Here is a 25139-nt window from a genome sequence, read left to right on the forward strand (position 1 = left end):
AGCCAGTGGCGAAGGGAAAACTTCACTGGTTGAAGGAAGAATGCATTCTGTTATATACCAGAACATTCTGCAAGCACTCACACCAATTGTGAAAAAATAAAATAAATGAATTAACAAACAAACAAACACACAATTATCTAAAAAAAACACAAGGTTATTTATTTTTTTTACCATGATCCTCACAGTCCTTTCCCCACACAAACATCATGGAAAATATGTGTTATGACATCATCATCTTACTAGTGTTCTTGAACTAAATGCAATCAAATCATCACAGCAATGCTCTAATCTAGTCTAGTCTAGTAGAAAGCCTTCCCTGGACAGAAGAGAGTTTTTTCAGCAAAAACTGGATAAACTCTTTTCATACCCTCAAATTCAGATTTCAGATGTATTTTAAAAATCTGAGCAGACCATTTGAGTACAACAGAAGTGGTCCAAATGTGTAGGGAATAATATTTAACAAGATTTACTGGGTGGACATGGTGGCATTGATCCCACCTCCTTGAGTCTGGAGTTTGGTGCTCTCTCCCTGTGTTTGGGAGGGTTTCCTTCAGCTGCCTCACAAAAAATACATAGGGAAGATGAGTGTGTGTTTGAATAACTAAGTGTGATACCCTGAAATGGACTAGCATCCTGTCCAGGAGGTATTCTATGCCGTGCACACAATGATTCCGGGCAGGGTATGGACCTCCTGTGACCTAAACCAGGAAAAAGCAAAAAAGATGGATGGATGGATGGATTATACGGCATCTAAAATAGACTACCATATAAACATATTAACGGAAAGTTTGATATGTATAAAACAAGTAGTAATAAATGAGAAAATATCCGTCAGTACGATTTTAGGCCTTTATTGACTCCTTTACAAGACTGTATCAAACATAAGAATTCCATAAGAATTTGTTTAACCTCCACGTTACAACAGGACAGAACAGTCATCGCTGCATTACAGCTCATCAACATGCAACTGCATTAGAGGATGCCTACTGTGCCTCAGTGCCATTTGCTGTATAATACAGTGCAATATACGCCATTAACATACCATACGCCATCCTCAGATCCTTAGATCACTGAAAAGAAGGGAGAGCAGTCCACGGGAGATCTAATGCACTTTGCTAACAGTCATCCTTGCTTCAGAAAATAAAATAAAAAGAGTAATAAAAACATTGTTCATTATATTCATTGGATTGGAAATAACAAAAAAAAAAACTATATACATACCGGTACATTAATTCTCATCCTTATAAAACTGCATTCTTAATCTTCTCATCAGTGGGAATATACAGTAACAGTAACATGCACCAGAGCAAATTCAAGACTGTCATCGTCTTTTTTTTTCCTTTTTTCTTTTTTTTTTTTTTTACTTTATGTAATATACGTACAGATCTACAGACAGGTCAGGTGTTTCACCCCCAGAAATCATTAAGTACAGAAACCTCATCATAGCAAATGCTGCTTATAGCTTTTATAGCTTATGGAAAAATGTAGCTTACAGTGTACTGTATCAAAAGTTTGACATACCACTTTAATACAAGAAAAGCAGACCAATACAGGGCTATATACAGTACATATATACGTGTTTAAGGCTATACACTACACTGTGCACAGAGAGCGAAGGCATGTTACAGAAGGCAGGTCCAGTATTGAGGTTCCTTTCATCCAACAGTCTTTAGCCTACATGATAGCAGCGATAGACTTCCAAATCTGCCAAATCTGCATGACAGTAGAGAAATCTATTATAACAGTTTGAGAGCCATGAACCACCTGGAACAACCACCTTGGAGGCAAGATCCGAAAGATCAACTATGGATAGCATACACACTCAGATTAGACAAAACACAGCAACGTCAGCAGTGCCAACAATACCAATGATACCAACAATACCAGATAAATCAGCTTAAGCATACTGGAATACTGGAATATTGGAATATGCCAGTCTTGCCCCACCTGGGCACAGAGGTGGACAAGGTTCTACTGATGAGAGGACTCTTCACAGAGTTCTTCACTGAGGTATGAATGCGAATGTGGAGCTAAAATCTACCCCTGACCTTTTATCGAGACTATAGCCAGAGCACCTCCACATACTGCTTCAGTCGAGCAGCATTAGTAGCTTAAGCTCGCTCAATTCTTCCTATTGTTTTCCCCAGAGAGGGCTTTTCTGACCTTGCAGCTCAGCTGATGTTTTGACAGCCATGCGCTTGGCTTAGCAGCCCACCTGTCTGTGGAAAAGATCAAGGACCTCCTGAGCACTAGCATCAAAGACTAGGCACGAAAGCAGAGCAAGCCTGTTTAAGCTAGAATGTTCTTGGTGCTTGGTTTTCTGATCTGGTCAATGCTGATCAACCAAAGTCTATGTATGTATGAAGCTTTAAGGAGTCTTTAAAGTGGCTTTTTTATTAATATTATTTTTTATTCCCATGAATACATACCTTAAGTAGCTTGTTGCTGTAGCCTACGGCGATCTCAGCCCCATGCAAATCCCCGTTTCATTCTACAGTAAATTCATTGTTCACAGTGCAGTCCAGATACACAGCACCCCGGGCAAAGGACAGTGGAGTTGGACCACGAGAAGATGGCCTACTTCTTGTGGAATAAAAATGTTCTACATTGAGGTATTGATGAAGAGACTGGCGTGGCCTGGTCTGGTCTTGGCTTCTCAAGACAGCAGGCTCCCCAGGTTCCTCTTAGTGTAGCAGATCATCTAAGCAGAATGTTGAGGCAGGTTCCCAGCACCAGAGAGCAGAGAGAGGAGGGAGAGGAGGAGGAGGATGGGAGAACAGTGTCTGAAATCCCGGTTGAGTTCTTTTAAGACAGAGAGCGACGGGTCCTGTGCATTTGCCATGACTGAACGGACTGACTGCTCTTTTCCCAGTGAGCTATTTTCCCTATACGTGGCTTCTCAGCAGCATTTCAACAAAGTAGCACAATATACATATTCTTACTAATTCCCCCCATCAAACATTTTCTCATCACGTCCGTGGATTCTCGTAGTTTGCAGTGTCTCAGGTTACCTGAATCTTGTCCCCTGCTGCTCACACGGGACTGTGGGCTCCACTGTGTTTCTTCTGTCTCCTCATGTAAAATACTTGCAGTTTGTAGAGTCAATGAAGCAGTCAGATGTGCACTTGAGATGTCCATACGTTCTGAAGATGTTAAGGAAGATAAAGTATTTTAAACACAAAATATCATAAATAAATGTTTCAAACGATCAAAAAATGTACAAATATTTAGGGTAAATTAGGGTGAATCAGAAGAATCAGGTCAATTGGGACAGTTTTGCTATGCAAGATATATTTTCTTGCGCAAAGAGCTAAATTAAAACTAAAATCATTTTTGCTGAGCTCTATCTGTGAAACAGATAAGTAAAGTATAACAAAATTAAAGTCAGTATTACAAAATATTCTGTTAATGTCAAGAAAGCTCCAAAATTCACCTATTTGAACATCATTCAATCTTTAAAGGTAAGAAAACAGTTCTTATACATATTCATAGCATTGATTACTGAGTATGTATTTTTTTATATATTTTTGTGCCTATCGTAAAGCTCTGAAAAAAAAATAAGCGACCACATTTCCTTGTTTTTTACCAAATTAAACACCTCTGGAATATAATCAAGAGGACGATGGATGATCACAAGCCATCAAACCAAGTTGAACTGCTTAAATTTTTGCACCAGGAGTGACAAAGTTATCCAAAAGCAGTGTGTAAGACTGGTGGAGGAGAATATGCCAAGATGCATGAAAACTGTGATTAAAAACCAGGGTTATTCCACCAAATATTGATTTCTTAGTTCTTAAAACTTTATGAATATGAACTTGTTTTCTTTACAGTATTTAAGGTCCAAATATTTATTTGGAATTTGGGAGAAATGTCTAGAAATTATAGAATAAAACAACATTGTTCATTTTACTCAAACATATACCAATAAATAGCAAAATCAGAGAAACTGATTCAGAAACTGAAGTAGTCTCTTATTTTTTTTCCAGAGCTGTATTATACAATATTCCAAAAAAAGTCACAGTTTAACAGTGTCACATTAAGATTTCTGATGAAAAAAAATAATAAATTACTGTGAAAATTCAGTCCACTAATCAGCAGGCTTATTTACAGTGGATAAAGACATGTTCAATCAATAAGTTGTCGTTATGACTTTTGCCTATTTAAATGCCTACAGGTCTTCAGAAACGGAATTTCCCATCCATCTGTCACCCACTATCAGCACTCACTCCATCTCCAACAAACAATGATTCACGATGCCTTTTAATGAGCATGCTGGCCAGTATGGTCCAGTATCACTCACAAGATAACACCTCACAACTTATACAGATGTGGGTGTTTCCAAACTGTCCCCTGAGGGGACACTTTATTTTCAGAGTAAAATGGTGGCCATATTTGGAGAACATTAGAACTAGTGCTTACCCAGTCAGATAGGATTTGCAGGTCTCGTATCCAAAATCTTTTCCATCGCACTCCTCAGCTCCCTCATAGCGATAGCCATCTCCACAGTACGCATGTCTACACTCTGAGAGACAGTGGTAGAGTTGAAGCATAGAGCCAGACGAGATTCGCTTCCTTGAAAGGAAAAGTGTAATTTAGATCATACTTACTGACGCAGCCGTCCGTGACCACCTTGTTTCCATCGTCACACTCCTCTCCATTCTCCACATGAACAATGCCATCCCCACAGACACCATCCATATCTGGAGCATGCTCCATGGACTGGAACGGTGTTAGCTGGAATAGAATCATACATTTAAGCATGAATGTGTTTTTAGATATTTTTCCCCATCTGTGACTGATGACACATAAAGCAATACAACTGAAGAAATAACTTTTTAACATAATTATTAAAACTGTAATGAACAAAAATGGGCTCTTGTTTCCTTGAAAGTAAAATGTTGGACACCCTATACCCTAATTTTGGTACTCTGGCTGAAATTATCTCAAGTAGATGTTTCCTATAACCATGCTCCAGTCTCTGACATTGACTGGGAACATGTATTTTCCCATTCCTCCATGCAGAATTCTTTCAGATGTGTTATTTATCTCCAGTGTTTGTTATAAGTTTGTTTAAAAGTTCTTCACTTCTATATGTTTTATTAACATAAACTCTCTCAATATTGTTCAAATGATGCTAAGATGTGAAATATGATTTAATATGTTCAAAAAGAAAAAGGTTTTCACAAGGTGTCCTAATTGTTTCACATAACAAATATTCTAAAATGCATGTAATAAAAAATGAGAAACATATCATGTGAACTCTACCTGAATTGGAAGCCATCCATTAATGTCCTTAAAATAAAGAGCCCTCTGGTCTTTGCGGAAAGCAAGTGCATTATCAGTCTGCAGACGGTCCAGCTCCTGTTCATTATCCACCACAAAAATCTGCAAGCAAACCATTTCAAATCAATAAAATGAGGGATCGAGCTTGTATAATAGATTCTGGCAGTAATTCTGAAAAGCACTACAGGACTAAATTGATTTATTTAACAGTGGAGCTTTTTATTATATGAATTACATGAATTATCTAAACCTTACAGTATTTTCGACCTTATGTTATAAATGTTACAAAAAAAAAACATAAATAATTTAAATTCTCTTCATTCCTTAAAATTTAACAGGTTATTTTCATAACTGTGCCTTTAAGACAGGTATAAAATAAATTATATTATAATTTATGTCCAGCATTGTGCCTTATTCTAAAAGGAATTACAGCATGAACAGCTGGAGCTAAACTGTGGAAATAAGCAAATGAGTTTCCTGATCATGTTGATATTGCATATTGAACTGCAAACTGTGTTTACAAACAGTGATTCTGGGACTGTTCCTGAACCTATGCAGTGATTTACCGTAGAGAACCCGGCCTGTTATTAATGCAGAGCTGCCTGAGGGCCCAAAGATCACCAGCATGCAATACTGACTGTCGGTCTTCCTCAGATTATCTTAACCTTTTGATAATATTGGTGAATCTTTACCCTTCCTTGCTTCTGAGAGAAGTGTAGCTGTTTATTCCTAGTAAACCGACTTCTGTTGCCCTGTCACTATATTCTGAGATGCTGCTATCAAGTTCTAAATGAGATATGTGTTCTATAATTTATTGTGAATAAAATATGGGTATATTATTCTTACAAATGCATTGTGGTGGAACAAACTACCTTTCACTGCCAGATCAGGAGCATCCCTCGATATCTTTAAGAAACTCCTGAAGACAGAGCTCTTTAAAGAGCACATACTCTCCTAACACCTCTAACAAACTAACTACTTCTCCTCCTTTCCTCATATCCCATTATTTCCCTTTGACCTTCTTTAGGCCTTGTCTAAAAAAATGTGTTTGTTTTTTTTTTTAACCTTGAACTGCTACGTCTGCTAACTGCTATTACTATATGTACATCATTATTGTAAGTCATTTTAGACAAAAGCGTCTGCCAAATGTATTGTAATGTAATGTAATTTAATGTAATATAATTGTGTTTTATTTAAGTGTATATTACATTTTAAGCAGTGTCCTAACTTTCTTGGAATTGGGGTTGTATGTAGTAAAATCCTATTATTATAATCCAGTATTTAAAGTATTATATAGTTTTGCTAGTATTATTTGGCCAAATTTCATATTCAAAGGGTTAGTATTGGTAGTGGAAGTATTTGTAATGCTACTACAGTTAGCAACATTAGCAGCTTACTGCTGGCACTTTGGGGTAGCTGCTCCTGAATGAGTGCTTGTCAAAAGTTGGGCTGTTGATGTTCATAGGAGAGTTGCAGCCACAGCGGCCTGGGATTCCTGGCTGCCCTTTCTCCCCTTTTGGCCCCACCATGTACAGCCCTGCAGAACAGACAGTCACTCACATCAAATCCTGACAAAACTCTCTGTTTCTTGGAATAACAGAACAACTTTCACCATTTTTAAGACTAGCAATTCCACTTTAGAGGCTGATCCAAAGAACCAAAGGGCTTCAGAAGTTCTCTGTAACTCGCTAAACCTTATTATCGTTTAACACAAAGGGCAATTTCTCTTAATTCATACAGGAATCAGAACAAAACAGCAGCTGTTTTATTAATAAAGTGATGACATAATGTTTGTGTATCTGTAGGGAGCCTCTCTCGCTCTCTCTCTCAGTCAGTTTAAAGATGTGATGTCATGGCTCTGGGATCCAGCAGGGCAGATCAGGTTGTGCTGAGACTAAAACGATCCTTCGGTGTGAAATCCTGTACTGATTTAAAGTCACCCTAGATCTGCTGGCTCTGATTCCCCACCTGCTTTTCACACGGTAATAACACGTACATATAGACACTGCTGTGGTGTAAAAATACTGATGCATCCAAAACTGTGCCTTATTTACTATTTAGCTCACTATTTTAGGGTTATGTTACTGTAATAATCCCAACAAAGTGCACTAGTTGTGAACCCTAGCAGATGATGCAACTTTAAACTAGCCTTTTTTTTATTACCAGGCATGTGCAAGCTGTTACCTAATGTGTCCCTTGTGAAAAAGTAGTATACCTTTAGCTAAAGTATACTAAAATACATTTTCTATTTAATATACTCAATGAAAATACATATTAAATATACTTTCTCTATTTTCCATAAAATGTATTTTAAGCAATAATTAATAATTAATTAATTTATACATTGTGTTGATAAAAAAAATATATGTTGTGGCGTTAAATACTGCTTAAAGTGCACTTTAGTGTAGTTTTTCCAGTATCATTAAGGTTTACACAATATGTGCATCAATATGTAAAGTAGTATATTTACAATATACTTCAAGTGTATTAAGTTCACAGAAGATAAAAAAAACACTTAAAGCTTAACCTAATGCTTTTATGTTGTACTTAAATATAGCTAATCACAAATAAAATATACTTAAGTTGCCATAAGTTGTTTCAAAATGGTACATTTAGTATGTATTTAAGTATGCAGTACTTTTAATGCTAAAAGCATGTACTTCTCCATGTTAAGGATACTTTTAAGAAATATACTTAAATGCACTTTTCTTTTATAAGAGGTGCCACATAAGCATGTTTTCAGACGGCATAGTTACAGTAAAGTTATGTCAAGGTGTTCAGGTTCAGTGTGTTCATGCACTGACATGCCACATGGTGTCCCATGACTTTTGATATGTCTCATTGAAATCTAAAGACCACACCACTGATATGCAGAGAATGATTGATTGAATGATTTCTGCACTTACATGTTTACAAGGACAGTTCTAGCCAGAAGTTGCTGGTCAAGACCATTTATAACCACTGCACAGTCCACTGTGGGTGATAATGCCTTCTACAACATATTCTTAGTACATAAGTAGCACTATAGATCTAGAAATATTAAACATCCCATCCATCTGGCATCAGTTAAACTCTCCTTTTTATATGGGCCATTTCACCGAATGGGTGCTATTTCTGTCCCCAGGAAATTACATGTATAAATGTGCTCGCAAAAAAAACTTTAAAATACATTTTATTATTAAGCATAGTGTCTTGTACATTGACCTAATTGCAAAAGTAAGATATGTAATAGAAACATAATAGAAACCACTTACAACACTGAAAAAATAGCATTTGTTACCTGTCCTCAGTTTCTAACTATAAATTTTACCATAAACTATAATTAATAATGATATAAATATCCATTATTTGAACATACAGTCAATCATTTCTTTAAAATAAAGACTTTCTTCAGAGAAAATCAAACAAATTAATGGGCTTGCTTTTAAACATTCTTTTTAAATGTCACGAGTTTGTAACCATCTTCAGATTGACCAGTACATGTTTTAAATAGTTAAATAAATGTTTTATTAGATTCAGAGTTATAAAAAAAAGATAAAAAAAAGCACCCATTCAGTGGCAATCGCACACTGGCTAGTGTTCAACCTCACTCACAAGATAACACCTCGCAACTTATATATGTGTTGGCATTCCCAAGTCATCCCCTGAGGTAACTCTTCATGATCAGTTTATATACTGCTATCCTATGACATTTGGCATGTCAGTGTATGGTTAGCATGGTTCTATTCTCTAACCATGTGCTGGATTGTTATGAGCACAAATTCTAACCTGAAGCAGGAAGACCAGGAGGACCTGGATGACCAGGAGGGCCCTGAAGACCTGCAGGTCCCATTGGTCCAACAAGGCCAGTATCTCCCTTTGACCCCTGAAAAAGACAAATATGATTAACTTTTAACTGAATGTATTTAAGTCAGTGGTGGACATACAGCAACAGTTTTAAAGAACAATGAGCCATATTATAATGTTTTTCTCCTTAAGATGCACTTTTAGGATTTGTTTAATTTATGAGGACAATGAGATCTATCATTAACAGCTGCAGAGCTGTGAACAATAATATATATATATATGTGTATATATATATATATATATATATATATATATATATATATATATATATATATATATATATATGTGTGTATATATATATATATATAATAAATAGAATTTTGTTAGAACTTTTTCTTGGAAAGACATTGTTGAACAAGATCCAGTGCCACTATATGATATGCTATATGTGGGGAATCCCTCACCTGCTTGCCTCTCTTTCCTGGTCGGCCAGTGGGTCCCCTGTTTCCTGAGATTCCAGGCTCTCCTTTTGGGCCCATTTCACCCTGAATAAAAAAACATGAACATGTTAAACATTGTTCTCTGGAAACCTTTTGCACAATCTTGCATGCATGTTCCTCTTGGGGAAATACCACAAATGAAAATACTCAAAATTGCAACTTTTCAAACAACAACATCCTCTTCAATTTTAATGTAAGTGAATTTAATGAGATTTAATTCCAAGTAATTTGTGATCATTTCTATTTGTCGACTGAAGGTTTCTTTTTTTTACCACAGCAAAGTTCATTTGAAATAAAACACTGAATTCAATGACAGGTTTTTTGGATAACATTGTTTTTTAGTAACTGGTCAGCAATACAGTTTAAATTGAGCCAGCTTAAAAACAACAGTGCACAAGCTACCCACTTCCTAAGCTCAAATTGTTTAATTATTCTGTTTTAATGATCTCCTGTATAGACAGTTAACTAGCCTTCTTAAAAATCTAAACCCCATCCATATTATACTGTAAAACCAAACAGAAATTCCAAAAAATTTAATGGTAGTTTACTGTTTGTCTACAGCTGATTAACCATATAAAATCATATCTTGAACACCCATACCTCTTTTAGGTAACTAAAATAAAATAATATGAAAAATTGGCTGATATTGTTTTGTATATCTGTGTGATTATATCAACAAAGATATAGAGTTGATTCTAGATGACGATGCATGTGGATAAATATATTAAAAAATCCTAATTCGCTCACCTTCTGGCCAAGCATCCCTGGTAGACCCATTGTGCCCTGAAACACAAAACAGTTCTCCATTAGAAATCTGCATTTCACAGTGTCACATTTCACTAATGGTGAAAGAAGAATGATGTCACACACTTACCTTCTCACCCTTCTGCCCAGATTCACCTCTGTCTCCTCTTGAGCCCTAATAAGACGATAAGAAAATCCTCATTAAAACACAAAGATAGTGAAGATGCCCATCATCTAATTGATAGAAATATTTTTAGCTTCAGTTGAGCTTAGATATTAAGCAAACGCAACAAACTCACCTTTTCTCCTTTATATCCAGGCAATCCCTGCACCAACAAAAAATAGATAAAAGAGTTAAAATGACAAAGAAATGAATAAGTAATGTATAGTATTTATAACTTTTCCCAATTAGTTGTCTGATTAAAATGGTAAACAGCAACACTGTTCAGTTTGGAGAGGCATTTCATTTTAAGCAGCACACACCCTGGGTCCTATTGGTCCTCTTGCCCCAGGCATACCCATAAGTCCAGGGTCACCTTTCTCCCCCTGAAAAAACAAACATTAGACTTTATGGCATTAAGATTTTGAGATTTTCCCACACAAATACAAAAAGAGACCAACGTTTCTATGATTTTACCGAATTAAAAACCTCTGGAATATAATCAAGAGGAAGATGGATGATCACAAACTATCAAACCAAGCTGAACTGCTTGAATTTTTGCAACAGGAGTAAATGCATAAAGTTATCCAAAAGCAGTGTGTAAGACTGATGGAGGGGAACATGCCAAGATGCATAAAAACTGTGATTAAGGACCAGGGTTATCCCACCAAATATTGATTTCTAAACTCTTAAAACTTTATGAATATGAAGCATTATTTGAGGTCTGAAAGCTCTGTGTCTTTTTTCTTTTTTCAGCAATTTCTCATTTTCTGCAAACAAATGCTGTTATTATTTTAAAATTATTTGGAATTTGGGAGAAATGTCTGTAGTTTATAGTATATTACTTACCTTGGGCCCACTTGGTCCTGGCCATCCACTTGGTCCTTGTCGGCCTGGGAGACCAGGAGGACCAGTGCGTCCCTGGAAAATGCAAACATTCAGCTTGTTAATGCTGTTATCTAGAATGACTTAAGAAACAGTAAAGGCAGTGGAAGTGACAAAAAAAACATCAAATGGTGAAATTAAGCACATGCTTCCACTGATAATTGCGAAGCCTAACTACATCTTTTTGAACTGCCACTAAAGTAAACTCGAAAAGCTCAACACGCTTGGAGGAGAACACTACTGTAACTGACAATTATGACTACTGGGAAGGAATGGAGGACCATGTTACCCTCTCAGGGTGTAGTTTTTTTTTTTTAATAAGTAAACAGATTTAGAGGGCTGAAGATTATAGGGATTCTTCATACAGTAGATGAAGAGCTATTAAAAGAACCCTTATTTTAAAGAGTGCAGGCATGTTTATATTTTATTCTGGTGCCTAGAATTCCAACACCAATGCTGGAGGTGTGACGTTATTGAGGTATTGAAGAACTGAGGAATTTGAAGCCTGCAATGTGAGAACTGCACTTTGTACAGAAATGGTTTTAGGTCATCAATGAAACTTTACTGTCTTGATGAAGTTCCAGAGCTTAAGCTGGCATGTTTCCAGAATTTCCAGTTCAAGTAGGAAACACAGTACCCTTTAACTCCTGTCTGTGGACATGCTTTCGTTTGATCAAATGCAAATCAATTAATCAATTTAATTACTGTATTACGCCATTTATGCCATATTATTTTCAACTGGTATTTCTAACAATGCTAATTTGGGACAATGCTAACAATAATAGCCTGGAACATAAAAAAGTGGGGCATTTCTTGGTTACACTCCACATAAACTACCAGTAATATATTGCCAATCCAATTGTGGTAAAGTCTTTAGCCTAAAATGCAGGAATGTAGTGTAGCATTACTCCAAGATCATAGTCTTTTACAGTGTTTTACTACAGACCAGTTGAAACGCAGAGCAAAGCAACACAGAGCCTCAGAATAGCTGCCTGCTACTGTATATTAGCCTGATCACATCAAGCGTTCTTGGCCTTTATTTATGGCATTTCTAAAAATCAATGTAGAGCGATGTCTGAATTTGCTTGAGGGTTCAAAGACAGGACAATAAACACAAGGTGAGGACAGTGTGTCTCCAGAGGGTTCTTAAAAGGCTGCAGCACTGAAGGAGAGGGAGTAAGAGAGAGAGAGAGAGAGAGAGAGAGAGAGATGGGGATAACTAGGACAAGGCCCATCACTCTACTGGCTTTAATTAAATGATGTGCAGGGGGCAGGAGCCAGGGCTTGTGGGAAAGCGAATGATTTATAGAGCATCTACGGCACTAAGCTAAATTGCACTGCAATGCTGCAAAGCTTCCTCTACCCTCTACCAGTGCTATCGCTCTCTCTTTACCCCTGATTATTTGTTCTCCATCCAACCAGGCTGATTACTGAGGCTGCTCCCTGAAGCCTTCCAGGAAACCACACCTGTATGTCAGTGGGATTGTGGGAAGGGGGGCACGGGGACGTTCCATGGAAGGTTGGAGGTGGTTCAGAATCTAATAAGGGAGAGCCCCAGCGGCTGCTGCCGTTAAGCGCATACTCCAGGGTTCCAGAGCTGCAGCGGTTCATCTGCTGCACTCTGGGTGGGTATCTGTGTCAAGGTTGCATTTGTTTGTTTTTTTTGTCCATGGACAAAAACATTGGGACACCTGCTAATGAATTGTTTCTTCTGAAATTAAGGATGTTAAAAAGCGTTTATCCTTTTTTGTTTGATTTGTTGGAGAAACTGTATCTACTGTCTAGGGAAGACTGTATACTAGATTTTAGTGCAGGGGTCTGCAATTACAGACTAGTAGCTCTCCAGCCCAGAGGGTTGTTGAACCCAATTGCAGAACAGTAGATCTCAAAGCAGGTAAACCCAAGAAGAAAAAAAAAAAAATAGATGAACACACCGCTCCTCACGCATGATTGAATCTATCTTGTCAGGGTCCTGGTCCAATACACTACTGCTGCCACAGCTAGTGAATTGAGAAACGGCTCAGAAAAAAACGCCCTTATAAGGAGATAGGGAGGCCGAGAACAGGTGGAAAGACAAAAATGGGTGGACACTACAGTCACTCTGAGCGCGACAGAGAAACAGGGGAGGAATATAAATAAAAGCTCACCAGAAAGGCCTATTGCCAACTCCTGTTTTGAATGTATTCAACAAGTAAATATCTAACCCCAAATTTTTCAGCTCATCCAAAAAGTACTGGATGGTGCACCATAAATCCAAAGAAGAGAGCCCAAGCCTTAGGACCAATCATTAGGCTTGGTTCCAATAGGTTCATGTTGATCTGCTCTAGAGAACTAGAAACGATGTGTGAGTGTGTGTCTGTGTGCATTTGCACATCTGTTTCAGCAGTCAGCTGGATGCGCTCATAAGATGAGGTGTCCACATACATGGCCAGTGGACATTTTAAGACAGTTTCCCAACAGAGAAACAGGGATTAAACCTAGTTGTTGAGTATATTTTCTTTTCATTGGAAAATCTTCATTTAAAATGGAATAATGTAGTCCTAATGTAAGACTAGGCCTAATCCCTGTCTGTTAAACTGCCCCACCATGTATTTGTGTGGTGAGTGAGAGAAAGAGAGAGAGAGAGAGAGAGAGAGAGCCTATAGTGTGAAGTAAAAGCTAAAAGCAACAGTCAGGCGAAGAATTGTGCATGCGAGTAGAGCTGTCTTTTTGTCATACAAATCCACTTATTGAAGAACTCTGAATGGTTCATGCGAAGTCTCACCTTTTGTCCAGGTCTCCCAATTTCTCCCTGGCAACGTGAATAAAGAGAGTGAAGTGGAGAGGATGGAAGAGAAGAGCAGAGAGAGGGAAGAAAAGATAAGAGGCTCTACATTAATGTGATGCATAATCAGCATGGCCTCGTTTAATGCAGTACACTGTGTGTCTCATTGATAAACATCTTAAAGCTGAAAACACAATAGGGGCTAAGAGGTTCACATTAAGTGCTGCTGCATGTAAGATGATGGACAGAAAGCGATGGCAGCACAGAGTGTGATCGGTCTGTATTTAAAAAAACCAAACACCTCATTAACATTCTGGAACGAGCAGAGATGGAGAAGGCTTAATTGCACTGTGATATTTTTAGTTTCTAATCATGCCATTTCTCTGTGTATCTGTGTCTGTGTATCTTCTGTGTGTGTGTGTGTGACAGGGCTGGAGAATACAGTTCCATTAGGTTACATACCAGTAGATTAATATTTAAGACATTAAAACAATTAAGAGACATATATGGAATTATGTACTTAAACAGTAAAAAAAAAAGTGTTTGTCCTCCATATCTGCTGATCTAAACCTGATCAACTGAGATTTGTGGTGGTTTGGGATGAGCTGGAGCTTTACAGCATGAAGGAAAAGCAGCAACTATTGTTGAGCACCTCCAGGAACTCCTTCAAGATGCTGATAAAACTATTCCAGGTGTCTCTACCTCATGAAGGCACTGAGATTAAAATACCAAGAGTGTGCAGATCTGTCCTCAAAGATAAATGTGTTTATACTAAAGTATAAAACATCTAAAGTATAAAACATATAAAGAATCTGTGTGTTGGATGATTTTTTGCTGATTCAATCAAATATAATGAAAAGTGCAAATGGTCTTATGTTTTTTGTTAAGAATATACAAAGTACTGAGCATGCTGTTTTCAGATGTTACAAACTAACAATTATTTAACATTGTACTCAGTTCATATTGTATTCTGTATATATACACTGGCATTTTTCTTAAATATATCAACATTAAACCTGATTAGCAAGTGTGTTTTGTATGTGTGTGTGTGCGTGCACATAGAGTACCTTTTCTCCTTTTGGTCCCTTTATTCCTGGCAATCCAGGAAGACCCTGTAAATGAAATAAGAATGTTCTTTAGATATTATTTTAAATGTAGAATGAACTTTAAAACATTATGTAACATTTTGTTTAGAATTTCGGCCAATTTTGATTATTAAAGTAACATTTTATATCAGTTGTATTTAATAGCAGCTTTAACAGTTTAATAACAGTTCAAACAGATATAAAATCATGCTGATTGTTCACCAACTGTAACCACTCTAGGGCTCCTAGGTCGGCTACTGCAATATGAAACTCTGGTAGAGTTGCACGAGACCTCCTCTCATGAGAACTGTGTAACTCTGCGTAGTTCGAGTTATATTATACTGCTGCTTTAATCTTAAGATTTATGCTAAGCTTGAGTGCTGAAAAGATCTGAACAATAAGCATGGAGAGCACATAGAATATTCCAAAACAATAACACTAAGTCATCCACAAACAGTGAAATATCCAATGAAATTAATTTATGTTACACAGCAAAGCGCTGGGGTATAACAACAAAAAATCTGATGTAAAACGTACAGATAATACTAAAGTTCCCCAATTGTAAATACTGTACCATTTTATTGGCTATTTTAGTGCTTTAGTACAAACAGCATTCAATTCCCTGTTTCTGACAGCACTTGAATACAGCATTATCATCAAGAAGCTAATCAATTATTTAGTAACTACTATGAAACCAATGTGTTATATCTAATTTCTGTGGTTATTAAAAGGGAGAAATTGATCTAAGGATCTATTTCCAGGCTGTTTGACCTTAAAGTATTCTTATGGAACCTGTGTTAGAGGCCACTGCAGTCCAATAACCTCACAGAAGATAAGAAGATGAATATCCATTTCCAATGATGGCGAGATTATATCGCATATCATGCAGACAAACGAGCTCTTTATCCGTTCTGAGATGATACTAGATCACATATCATGCAGACAAACAGCGTCTTTATTTAGTCTGTCCAGTAGACTGGACTCAGGAAGCTGTGGTGATCAGCAGGCCGTTTCTAAGAAAGGTTCGTGGGCTCGAGCCGGCCAGTGGAAAAAGGCTATTTGCGTCCGCTCTAAATGTAGAGCGTTAATGGGTGGCCATGTTGCAGAGGGGGACAGGCCCCATGCATCCGTGTCACTGCGGAAAGTGACCAGAGGAAGTCACATGGGTGTCACACGCTGAGGGGGGAAGCACCCCTAAAACTGATCTGACCAATATACAGCTGACTCAGGGCTCCACACCTCAGCGGAGCTTTCTGGGAATAAAAAAAATCCATTACTCTACACGTGATTAAGTTATTGGGACTCTAGATGGACAAAGGAAGCTAGCACTTTAACACTAGCTACTAGTCACATGACCTGGTGAATTTGGGATCAGGATGGAAATTCTACCCTTATGGCATTAGGAAAATGTTACTTTGTTAAACTTAAATAATAAAAGACTAGATTAGACTTTCAAAAATAAGACTTTAAAAATGTGACATAGCTTGTTTGTAGGCTTGTCACAATAATTACATTACCAATTTTTAGGAAAACATGTGGACATGACCTCAATAACTTTCGCTGATTGTATTATTAACACATTTTTGGAGAGCCCATTAATGAATATTTTATTATATGCATGTTTTATATATTAAAGATATAAAAATATTTAAATTCCAGCTCCAATATCTGAATTGCTCTCTTTTTATTTGGGAGTTTTTGCATTATTATGCAAATATATTATCATTATATCAGTGGCATGAATGTTTATCGTAATTATTTCAGGAACAATATATTGTTCAATAAAAATTATTATTGGAAAACACCTACTTATCTGACTATTTTGATATGTTTCGTTCTCTAAAATGTCAGTAACTTTCTATGCATTTTAATTTGTTCTTTCAAAATAATCCAAATAATCTTATAACATATCATTTTCTCCAGAAACTGTTAAATTAGGCCACTATCAATATAAACTATAAATTATCCAGCACTTGATTAAGCTAGATGTATTGTTTTGCAGTCCAAAGAGAACATGTATCTCTATGTACAGTAACAGTCAAAGGTTTGGACACACCTTCTCATTTAATAGTTTTATTTTTTTCCTACATTGTAAATAAATACTAAAGTCATCCAGACTGTAAAGTAACACACTGTGAAAAAGAATTTAGGTGCTCTTATCTGTGAAGCTGTTAACTTGTGCTTTTTCTGAGGCTGGTAACTCTGATGAACTTATCCTGTACAGAGGTAATTGGTTTCTTTCATGGGGTGGTCCTGATGAGAGTCAGTTTCATCATAAAGTTTTAGATGGTCTTTGCGACTGCACTTGAGGATACTTTCAAAGTTTAATTTCTTAAAGTATACTTTTCTTTACTTTTTGCCATAATATGGATTAGAACATTACTCAAACAGAGCAACTTATTGTATACTAACTCTACCTCTTCACAACTTTACAACGGATGCTCTTAAAAACACATTAAGAGGCAGGAGATTCAAGAAATTACCTTCTGGCAAGTCATTCCAGGTGACTCTACCTCATAAAGCTGACTGAGAGAATCCAGCCAAGATGTGCAAAGCTATCGTCTAAGCAAGAGGTGCCTAAATTATACACATATTGTGGTTTAACACTTTTTTTTTCACTAAATAATTCTGTATGTTTTCTTAAAGTTGGTTGATTTTAGTATCTATCTACAAAGCAGAAAAAAATAATAATAATGGAAAAAAACATTTGACTAGTGCAGTAATTTGTGTGTTCAAACTGTGTAGAAAACTAAAATTGATAAAAATGTAGATACTTCTATTTCTTTGGACAGTGATGATATAAATCCTGTAATAACAAACCTTAATTTACAAAGAGACAAAAGAATGCAAATAAAAATAATAACATAAGTTACACATTTTTGGTTTTATTTTGTGAGTAATAATAAATTATTCAGTCTGAATGTTTGACATCTTACTTTGCCATCTTGTTTTATGTTTCTGATTTGAAACTTTTAATAAGGGAGGTATTCTCTTCCTAATACCAACGAGCCATCAAATTACATGCCTGCTAATTCCAGCCTGTGCAGTTCCAGAGTACTTCAGAAATGTGGGGCAGATTCTTCCACACATCACTATTAGCCTGGAGTACACAATGTGGATCGTACTATTTACAGTTTGTTTTGTAACTGAACCCACCTAATGAGCTGCCCTTTTAAACAAAGAAAAAAAAAATACCACAATGAAGACATCACACACTTAAAGACTTTCCACTGGATATGTTTACAATACAATATATAATTATTATATTACCTGAAGCATAAAGTGTGTAGCATTATTTTGCACATTTATTTTGCACACAGGAAAAACACTGAAAAGTATATGACAGGGTTGGGAACCTCAACCTTAACCTTAGATACCTGCCAAACAAAAATCTAATCATTTTTGCACTTTAAAACTCTTTAAAGACTTAAGATATTTTCTCCCACTAATAACTGCACAGCAGTTTACAGTAGCAAACAATTTTCCTTCAGATAATAAACTAGAAAAAGCTTTATGATTTCACATGTTTTATGGTTTATTGGTGGAGGTTGTACCTGTGGTCCTGCAGGGCCAACTGGTCCAGGTGGTCCCACAGGGCAGGTAGAGGTTGTTTCTTTATGATCCTCTTCTTCTTTGATCCCTGGTCCTGGCCATATGTTGCCTTCATCATTCTGTAAGATAATGTATGTAAAACTTGATCTTGCTTTTGTGAACTGTCTATTTCATAGTTTTATTGGTTATTGATTTGACAGTCATTAAAAACACAAAGTTCTCAATACTTTCATACTACAGGAATTATAACTGAGCAGTTTAAGGTAACTGTGCCCTATTGTGGAGAGTCTAATACATGAAAGTGGTACTGTATACTGTATAACATTGGGTTGTCCTCTTTCAAAAGAACTCTGAAATAACAAAAACAGAGCTAGTAATTGGGCAACCCTGTGCAGTGAGGGTGGGATTGAAATCCTGATAGTTCTGTCTTTGTGCACAGTAGACCTACCAATTTGTTTTTTGGTCAGTAGACTTATCACAAATACCTTGAGTTTTGCAGGGGGTGATGTATGTGTGCTATTCTACAAGGCTCATATGAGTAGCTGCACTGCTGTTGATAAGCCCACCATTTAAGGGAAATCTGTATTTTTAATTCCAAGTCAAAATAGACGGGGTTGTAAATAGGCATGTAAAACTGCATCTGAACTGCCTTTCAAACCTTAACTAAGGTCACATCCTTAATAAATGCATCTAATGGGAGAATGCTAGGAGAAAACTGTACAAGGACATTTAGGCCTGTCATGATATTTACATATCGACTTATCATACAATATATATATAGATATGACCTTAATATTTTGTATGTCAACTCTGATTAGAACACTGTTTTTATTTTGTTTATTGGCCTGCCATGATAAATATGTTACTGACTTATTATACAATAAATATATGGATATGAACCAAACAATTTTTGCTGACGTTGATAATGCACAGTATGTTTTTCTTAGAGCTTACAGAGCGTATTAATGTGAAAGGCCAGGATGTTGACTTTGTTAAAATTAGTGGTATCATTTTATTTAGTTTTTTTTTATTCAGGATTTAGAATTAAAATAGTGTTTCAATTCGAATTCCTGAATATTCTTAGGAATTAAAAGTTTATTGCTCTTTAAAACGGTGTAGGTGTGTCATTAAGCTATTATGTTATCAATAAATAATTGTCATAAAACGGTTTTAAATGACAATAATAAAGACTGTTTATCACATTTTTGGTGCAATATATTGTATACACCAAAATAGTTATTGTGACTTGTCTAAACCTCACATTAAGCCATTAGACATTACAAAAACTGGTAATAAATGTGTTAACTGACAAAATTGTTCATTTTTATATTATTTGCATTGTAGCCACTGCTACCTCTTTTCCAATCACTAAAAAAGTGAAGCAATAAGTTAAGTTGTTTCAGTTGTTAATTTACTTTTCACACAAGGCCCTGTATCAGTGTCATCCTGAAGATTTCATGGCCTGTCCCACGCCCAAGATATCTGTATCCCCCTAATCATTTTACGACCATGATGTGATCCTTCTCGTCAACTCACAGAATATCAACACCTCTTCAGTTTTCCCTTTAGACCACTCGAGCACCTGAGGGGACCATAGGAACCATGGCACATATCCAAGGACAAATCAGAGCTACTGATGTGAGGGTCAGGTCACGCGTCTTACCGTAGGCCTGCGCCACAGGGAGGGGGGTGGGGGGAACAGGGGGGGTGGAGGTGGAGCCAGTAAACAGCATGGGTTGAATTTCTTCCTGGGTTCCAGTGCCTCCAGATCTGTGGTTGGGAGAAATGGAAGAGCATGTCAACAAACATTCAGCAAAGCAGCGGGACGCGGTAACCCTGCCGTACAGTATGAGCAGTGCCTGTGGACGGAGCAGGACAGCTGGGTTTGAGACTGGAAACAGACAGTGGCACAGACAGTTACAGCTCACTGAGTCTACTGTTTCCCTGAGAAGCTTAAAGAACCAATCAGACTGTGCGGCAAAACCCCTGTTGGGGAGCGAGTTTGTGAAAAATACCAGACAAATACAATATAATACAGCGTTTACTAAAATAAATGTCATTTAATATAGTGTTTATACAGGATACAATCCTTCATGTGGCATTAGCCAGTCTTTGGAATGCCAATACAAAGAGGACAGCCCAATATTACAAAAAAAAAAAAAAGGTCACCACATGGATTTAAGTAAGTAAATAATGTGGGTTGGTGCTGCAGTTGGTCTGCAGGTCTAGGTTCAGTAACAGTATGTGCTGAAAGAATGAGGTCAGCTGACTACCTGAATATACTGGATATAGACCACGTTATTCCATCAGTGGATTTTTTTCTTCCCTGATGGCGCGTGGATTGTTCACCACAGAGTCCAGACCTTAACCTCATTGAGAATCTTTGAGATGTGCTGGATGGAGAAGGCTTTGTGCAGCGGTTGATCAGACTCTACCATCATCAATGCTGCAAGATCTTGGTAAAAAAAATAATGAAACACTGGATTTAAATAAATCTTTTGACATTGCAGAAGCTTATTAAAACAATGCCACGGTGAATGGTCCAACAACAGAGTTTAGAGTGTGACCTTTTTTTGGTTAATTTTTTTTTGGCCATCATAAACATTGGGCGATACACTTTATATTCCAATAAAGCTGCATTATTCCAAATAACACAACTCCACACCTCAATACTGGGGGTGTTAAACTCCTTTAGCCCACACCTGGCATTAAACATAGTCCAATTCTATTGGCAATATTTCTCTACAGGAAATACTGTAGATCATTTCTTATTATTAGTAATTATCAGTGAAAATACTGATAACACAGAAGGATGAAATGATGCAAAAGTTTCTTTTAACAAACAAGCATCTTGATCAATTATGCATTACATGGACAAAAGTATTGGGACAGCTTGCTTCTTATGAAATTAAGTTTTTTACAGAATTCATCCTGCTTGTGTTGGACTAACTGTATCAACTTACAATCTACATTGTTGTGAGGATTTGATTGAATTCAATATCGTTATTAAAATAAGGATTATAGATAATGAGCACCACCCACCTCATCCCCAACACCTGAAAACATCCCAAAAGTATTGGATGGAGCACCATCATTCCAGAGAACACAGTTCTACCACTAGCTCATACCTGGTATATTAGGCATTGTGTTGACAGTACCGGTACATGTTTATGTGCTCCAGAGAGTTGCTCTGTCTCTCTACAGGGATCAGGCAACCTGTGTATTTGCATTTGCACATCTGTATCAGCCATGGATACAGTTTAAGTAGCCGAATGCCACAGATTCAATGGAAACATTCCACAAACATATAGAGATATAGTGCAAAAACAAATGAGTGTTTTCTATTGTTTTAACAAATAAAATAAAATATTGCAGACTAATCTTTAACTTGACTGTGTCACATTATTGATTCACCAACATGCTGGATCTGATCTAGTGATATCCCAGGTCACTGGAAAAAAAAAAAGTCTGTCTAAAAACATCAATTGATTTAAAGGTTCTTCACACTCACACATCTCTAACCAAGAGTGGTTCTTCTATGTCATCAATTAAAGAGCCATTCAAGGAACATGTACAGCACCAGCATCACAGTAAGATGTTGTTGCTATGCGTGGCAGTCCACATAATGCCGACCTAATACAATGTTTGATTGGCAATTGTTACCTCCTGTATTATAATCTAGAGGCCACTCAGTTCATAACAACCAGAATGACCTCAACACATTAAATATGATGGATATAAACACTGGCATGTACTGTATGTTGGCACTGTCTTGCTGCTGGCTATTCCCCACTTCAGCAGTACATAGAGTACAGTATGTACTCTATATTACATCTTTAGATACAGAGGTAATAACATTTTTTTACATAAAATATTTCCTTATTAAGTTATTTAATTGAACTGGGCTAAAAGACATAATATCAGTACTGCAGATACAGAACAAGTGCAAAAACAAGCTCCACTGTCTTAGATGGAACCAAGATGGAATTTACAATCCCAATCTACAAAGCCACAAACAGTGGATTGCATGCTGATTTAGGAACTACAGTTTACCTGTATATAACATGGAAAAACACAAAAGATGATTTCTTAACCAGTAAGAGCACTTGAATCCTGACTGTATCCACAAAGGCTTAAATGTAATTAATAAACGCAGCTTAACATAAGCAATATATCAGACAAATTGAATCAAAAGATAAATCCACATTAAAGCATTTACATCTTTTACAGCTCACTGTACACAGATGTCAGAAAGTATTTATTGGCCAAGCTTGTGTAATTATATTTGATATAGACTAAGTGGGTATATGTCTGACAATTCAGTGTATTTCTGACTGAAAAGAAAAAAAAGAAACTTTACATAAACTTTATTAACTTAACTTTTAGTAATAGTTGGTGTTAAATGTTTTTATTAAAAGCGTTTTTATTGGTCCAATCATCATAAAACAATTTGACATTATGTCAAGATTATGTTTGAAAACGTGAAAAACAGCAAAAATGGAAACATAATATTTTAATATGACTAAACTTGATGGAATTTGCATGTAGGTACTTATAAAGTGACCAAGAAAGGTCATTCAAATAATGTTAAAAATGATAAATGCTTCAAAAAAGCAGACGCAAGCTCTTATATACTGCATAATACAACATTGCATGACAGCAATGTTAAAGTGTTATTACATTTCAAGTGTCTAATAGTGGAACTTGCAGAAGTGGTAATGTATGAGATAATGTGCAAGCTTGCTCTACCACTTGTCAATGTACAGTAAATAATAATAATAATAATAATAATAATAATAATCTTGAATATTGCAAAATGCTGAAAAAAGCTAATACAGCAAGCACAGGCTTCAAATAAGACACCATACAGTATATAATAGATATTCTACCACAGAAGAGAAGAAACTCAGATGCTGTACCTGCTGGAAAGGGGTAAATGTTGTCGATAAAGGAGTATGCTGATGCATGGTGAAGGAGGAGAGGCAGATAAAGTCCAATAGTAAGAAGAAACATGCTGCTGACTGCAGTGCACTCTCTACCTCCAACCGCTCTGGCTCACAAACTGAGGCTTTACACCAATACACTCACTCCCCCTACTCTCCGGCTCTCTCTCTCTCTCTTACTCTCACTCTCTTACACTCACACACACACAGAGACTCCCCTCCCTGCATCTCTCACTATCCCCACGCCTCAAGGAGAAGGGAATGCCAGCCCATGCCACAGTTAAACTGCTCTCTTGGATTGGCCCTATGCTAAATATACAGGAGTCAGCTGCTCTTTGTTGCCAGTATTAGCTTCTTACTACTGCCACTGCATTTGTTTCCCCCTGGCTGGAAAATGCTGGGAGAAAACACCATTGGCACGGACTGGCCTGACATTGAGGCGTCAATGCGTCATGCATATGGGTGCTTTACTACAGGCTTAAACACAGATAGATATAGCTGACAGGTTCCCATTTTAAAGTGGATGTGGTGAGAGGTCATGTGCACGTGTTGGAAAAGATGGAAAAGATTACGAAACTCATGCACACTATAGTATGTAAAATGTCCATAGAATGTATGGTTATGGTTAAAAACTGTGAAACATGAGAGTAAAGAAGTGCAAATATTCTGTAAAATACACATAACAGCCAATTAGGGCTCCAGCGATTAATCAATATGATCAACAATGTCTAATATAGCAAAAATTTAATCTCTGCACCAAGCAGAAGTAAAGGATTCTCACCCTCTCAGCTCACATGTAGCCCAGTCTCTGTCACCAGAAGTGCACAAACACAACAGATTACTTATTTGCTTATTACATATCATCACACTCCACATTTAAATCCCTTTTGAGCTTTTAAAGGACATATAAATCCTATGTTTTGTTGATTCTGAATTGAAGTTGACAAGTTGACACAAAGTTCAGATCACAGTCCAGCCTGATTCTTAAAGTTAAGCAATTTAATGCTGTGGCAACAGCTGCTAAATTGCCATTTCTAAATTTAAAAGAGAACTTGCACTTTAACTGGTATTATTTAATTATTTAAGTAATTTGTTTATTTTTATTGAGACTACATATTGTTACAACAACTTCAAGCTGTCAAGCTTAAGCTTCATATTATCTTCATGCAGAATTTCAAAGATGGAGGGCAACGAAATAAATAATTGCTGGCTAATAATTCCAAACAATTATTGACAGATTACCACAAAGAGGACTACCAAAATAGTAATTAGTTGCATTCCTACAGCAAACAGTGCAATTTCTGTTTTTTTTTTTTTTTGTAAAAAAGAAAAAAAAAAGTTGCCAATAATATATCTATTTATCCATTTATCACAGTAATGTTCTAAAATAGAAAATGTATGGTTGCCAAAAAATGCATACTGTTATTACTTCTACCC

General features: G+C 36.6%; 1 protein-coding gene across 1 annotated transcript; it reads right to left on the reverse strand.

Moving 5' to 3' along the window:
- Positions 1-835: 835 nt before the first annotated feature.
- Positions 836-24770, reverse strand: colq (collagen-like tail subunit (single strand of homotrimer) of asymmetric acetylcholinesterase). Its single transcript, XM_049480645.1, has 17 exons — positions 23679-24770; positions 20423-20529; positions 18762-18878; positions 15190-15234; positions 14123-14149; positions 11323-11394; positions 10797-10859; positions 10613-10639; positions 10444-10488; positions 10317-10352; positions 9534-9614; positions 9052-9148; positions 6681-6820; positions 5266-5385; positions 4608-4734; positions 4420-4522; positions 836-3143 (listed from the first exon to the last, which is right to left on the reverse strand). The coding sequence occupies exons 1-17, from the start codon at positions 23770-23772 to the stop codon at positions 3074-3076; spliced, it is 1371 nt and encodes a 456-aa protein (XP_049336602.1). The 5' UTR covers positions 23773-24770; the 3' UTR covers positions 836-3073.
- Positions 24771-25139: the final 369 nt, after the last annotated feature.

The sequence above is a fragment of the Astyanax mexicanus genome, chromosome 6 (genome assembly GCF_023375975.1).
Source record: "Astyanax mexicanus isolate ESR-SI-001 chromosome 6, AstMex3_surface, whole genome shotgun sequence".
Lineage (NCBI taxonomy): Eukaryota > Metazoa > Chordata > Actinopteri > Characiformes > Acestrorhamphidae > Astyanax > Astyanax mexicanus.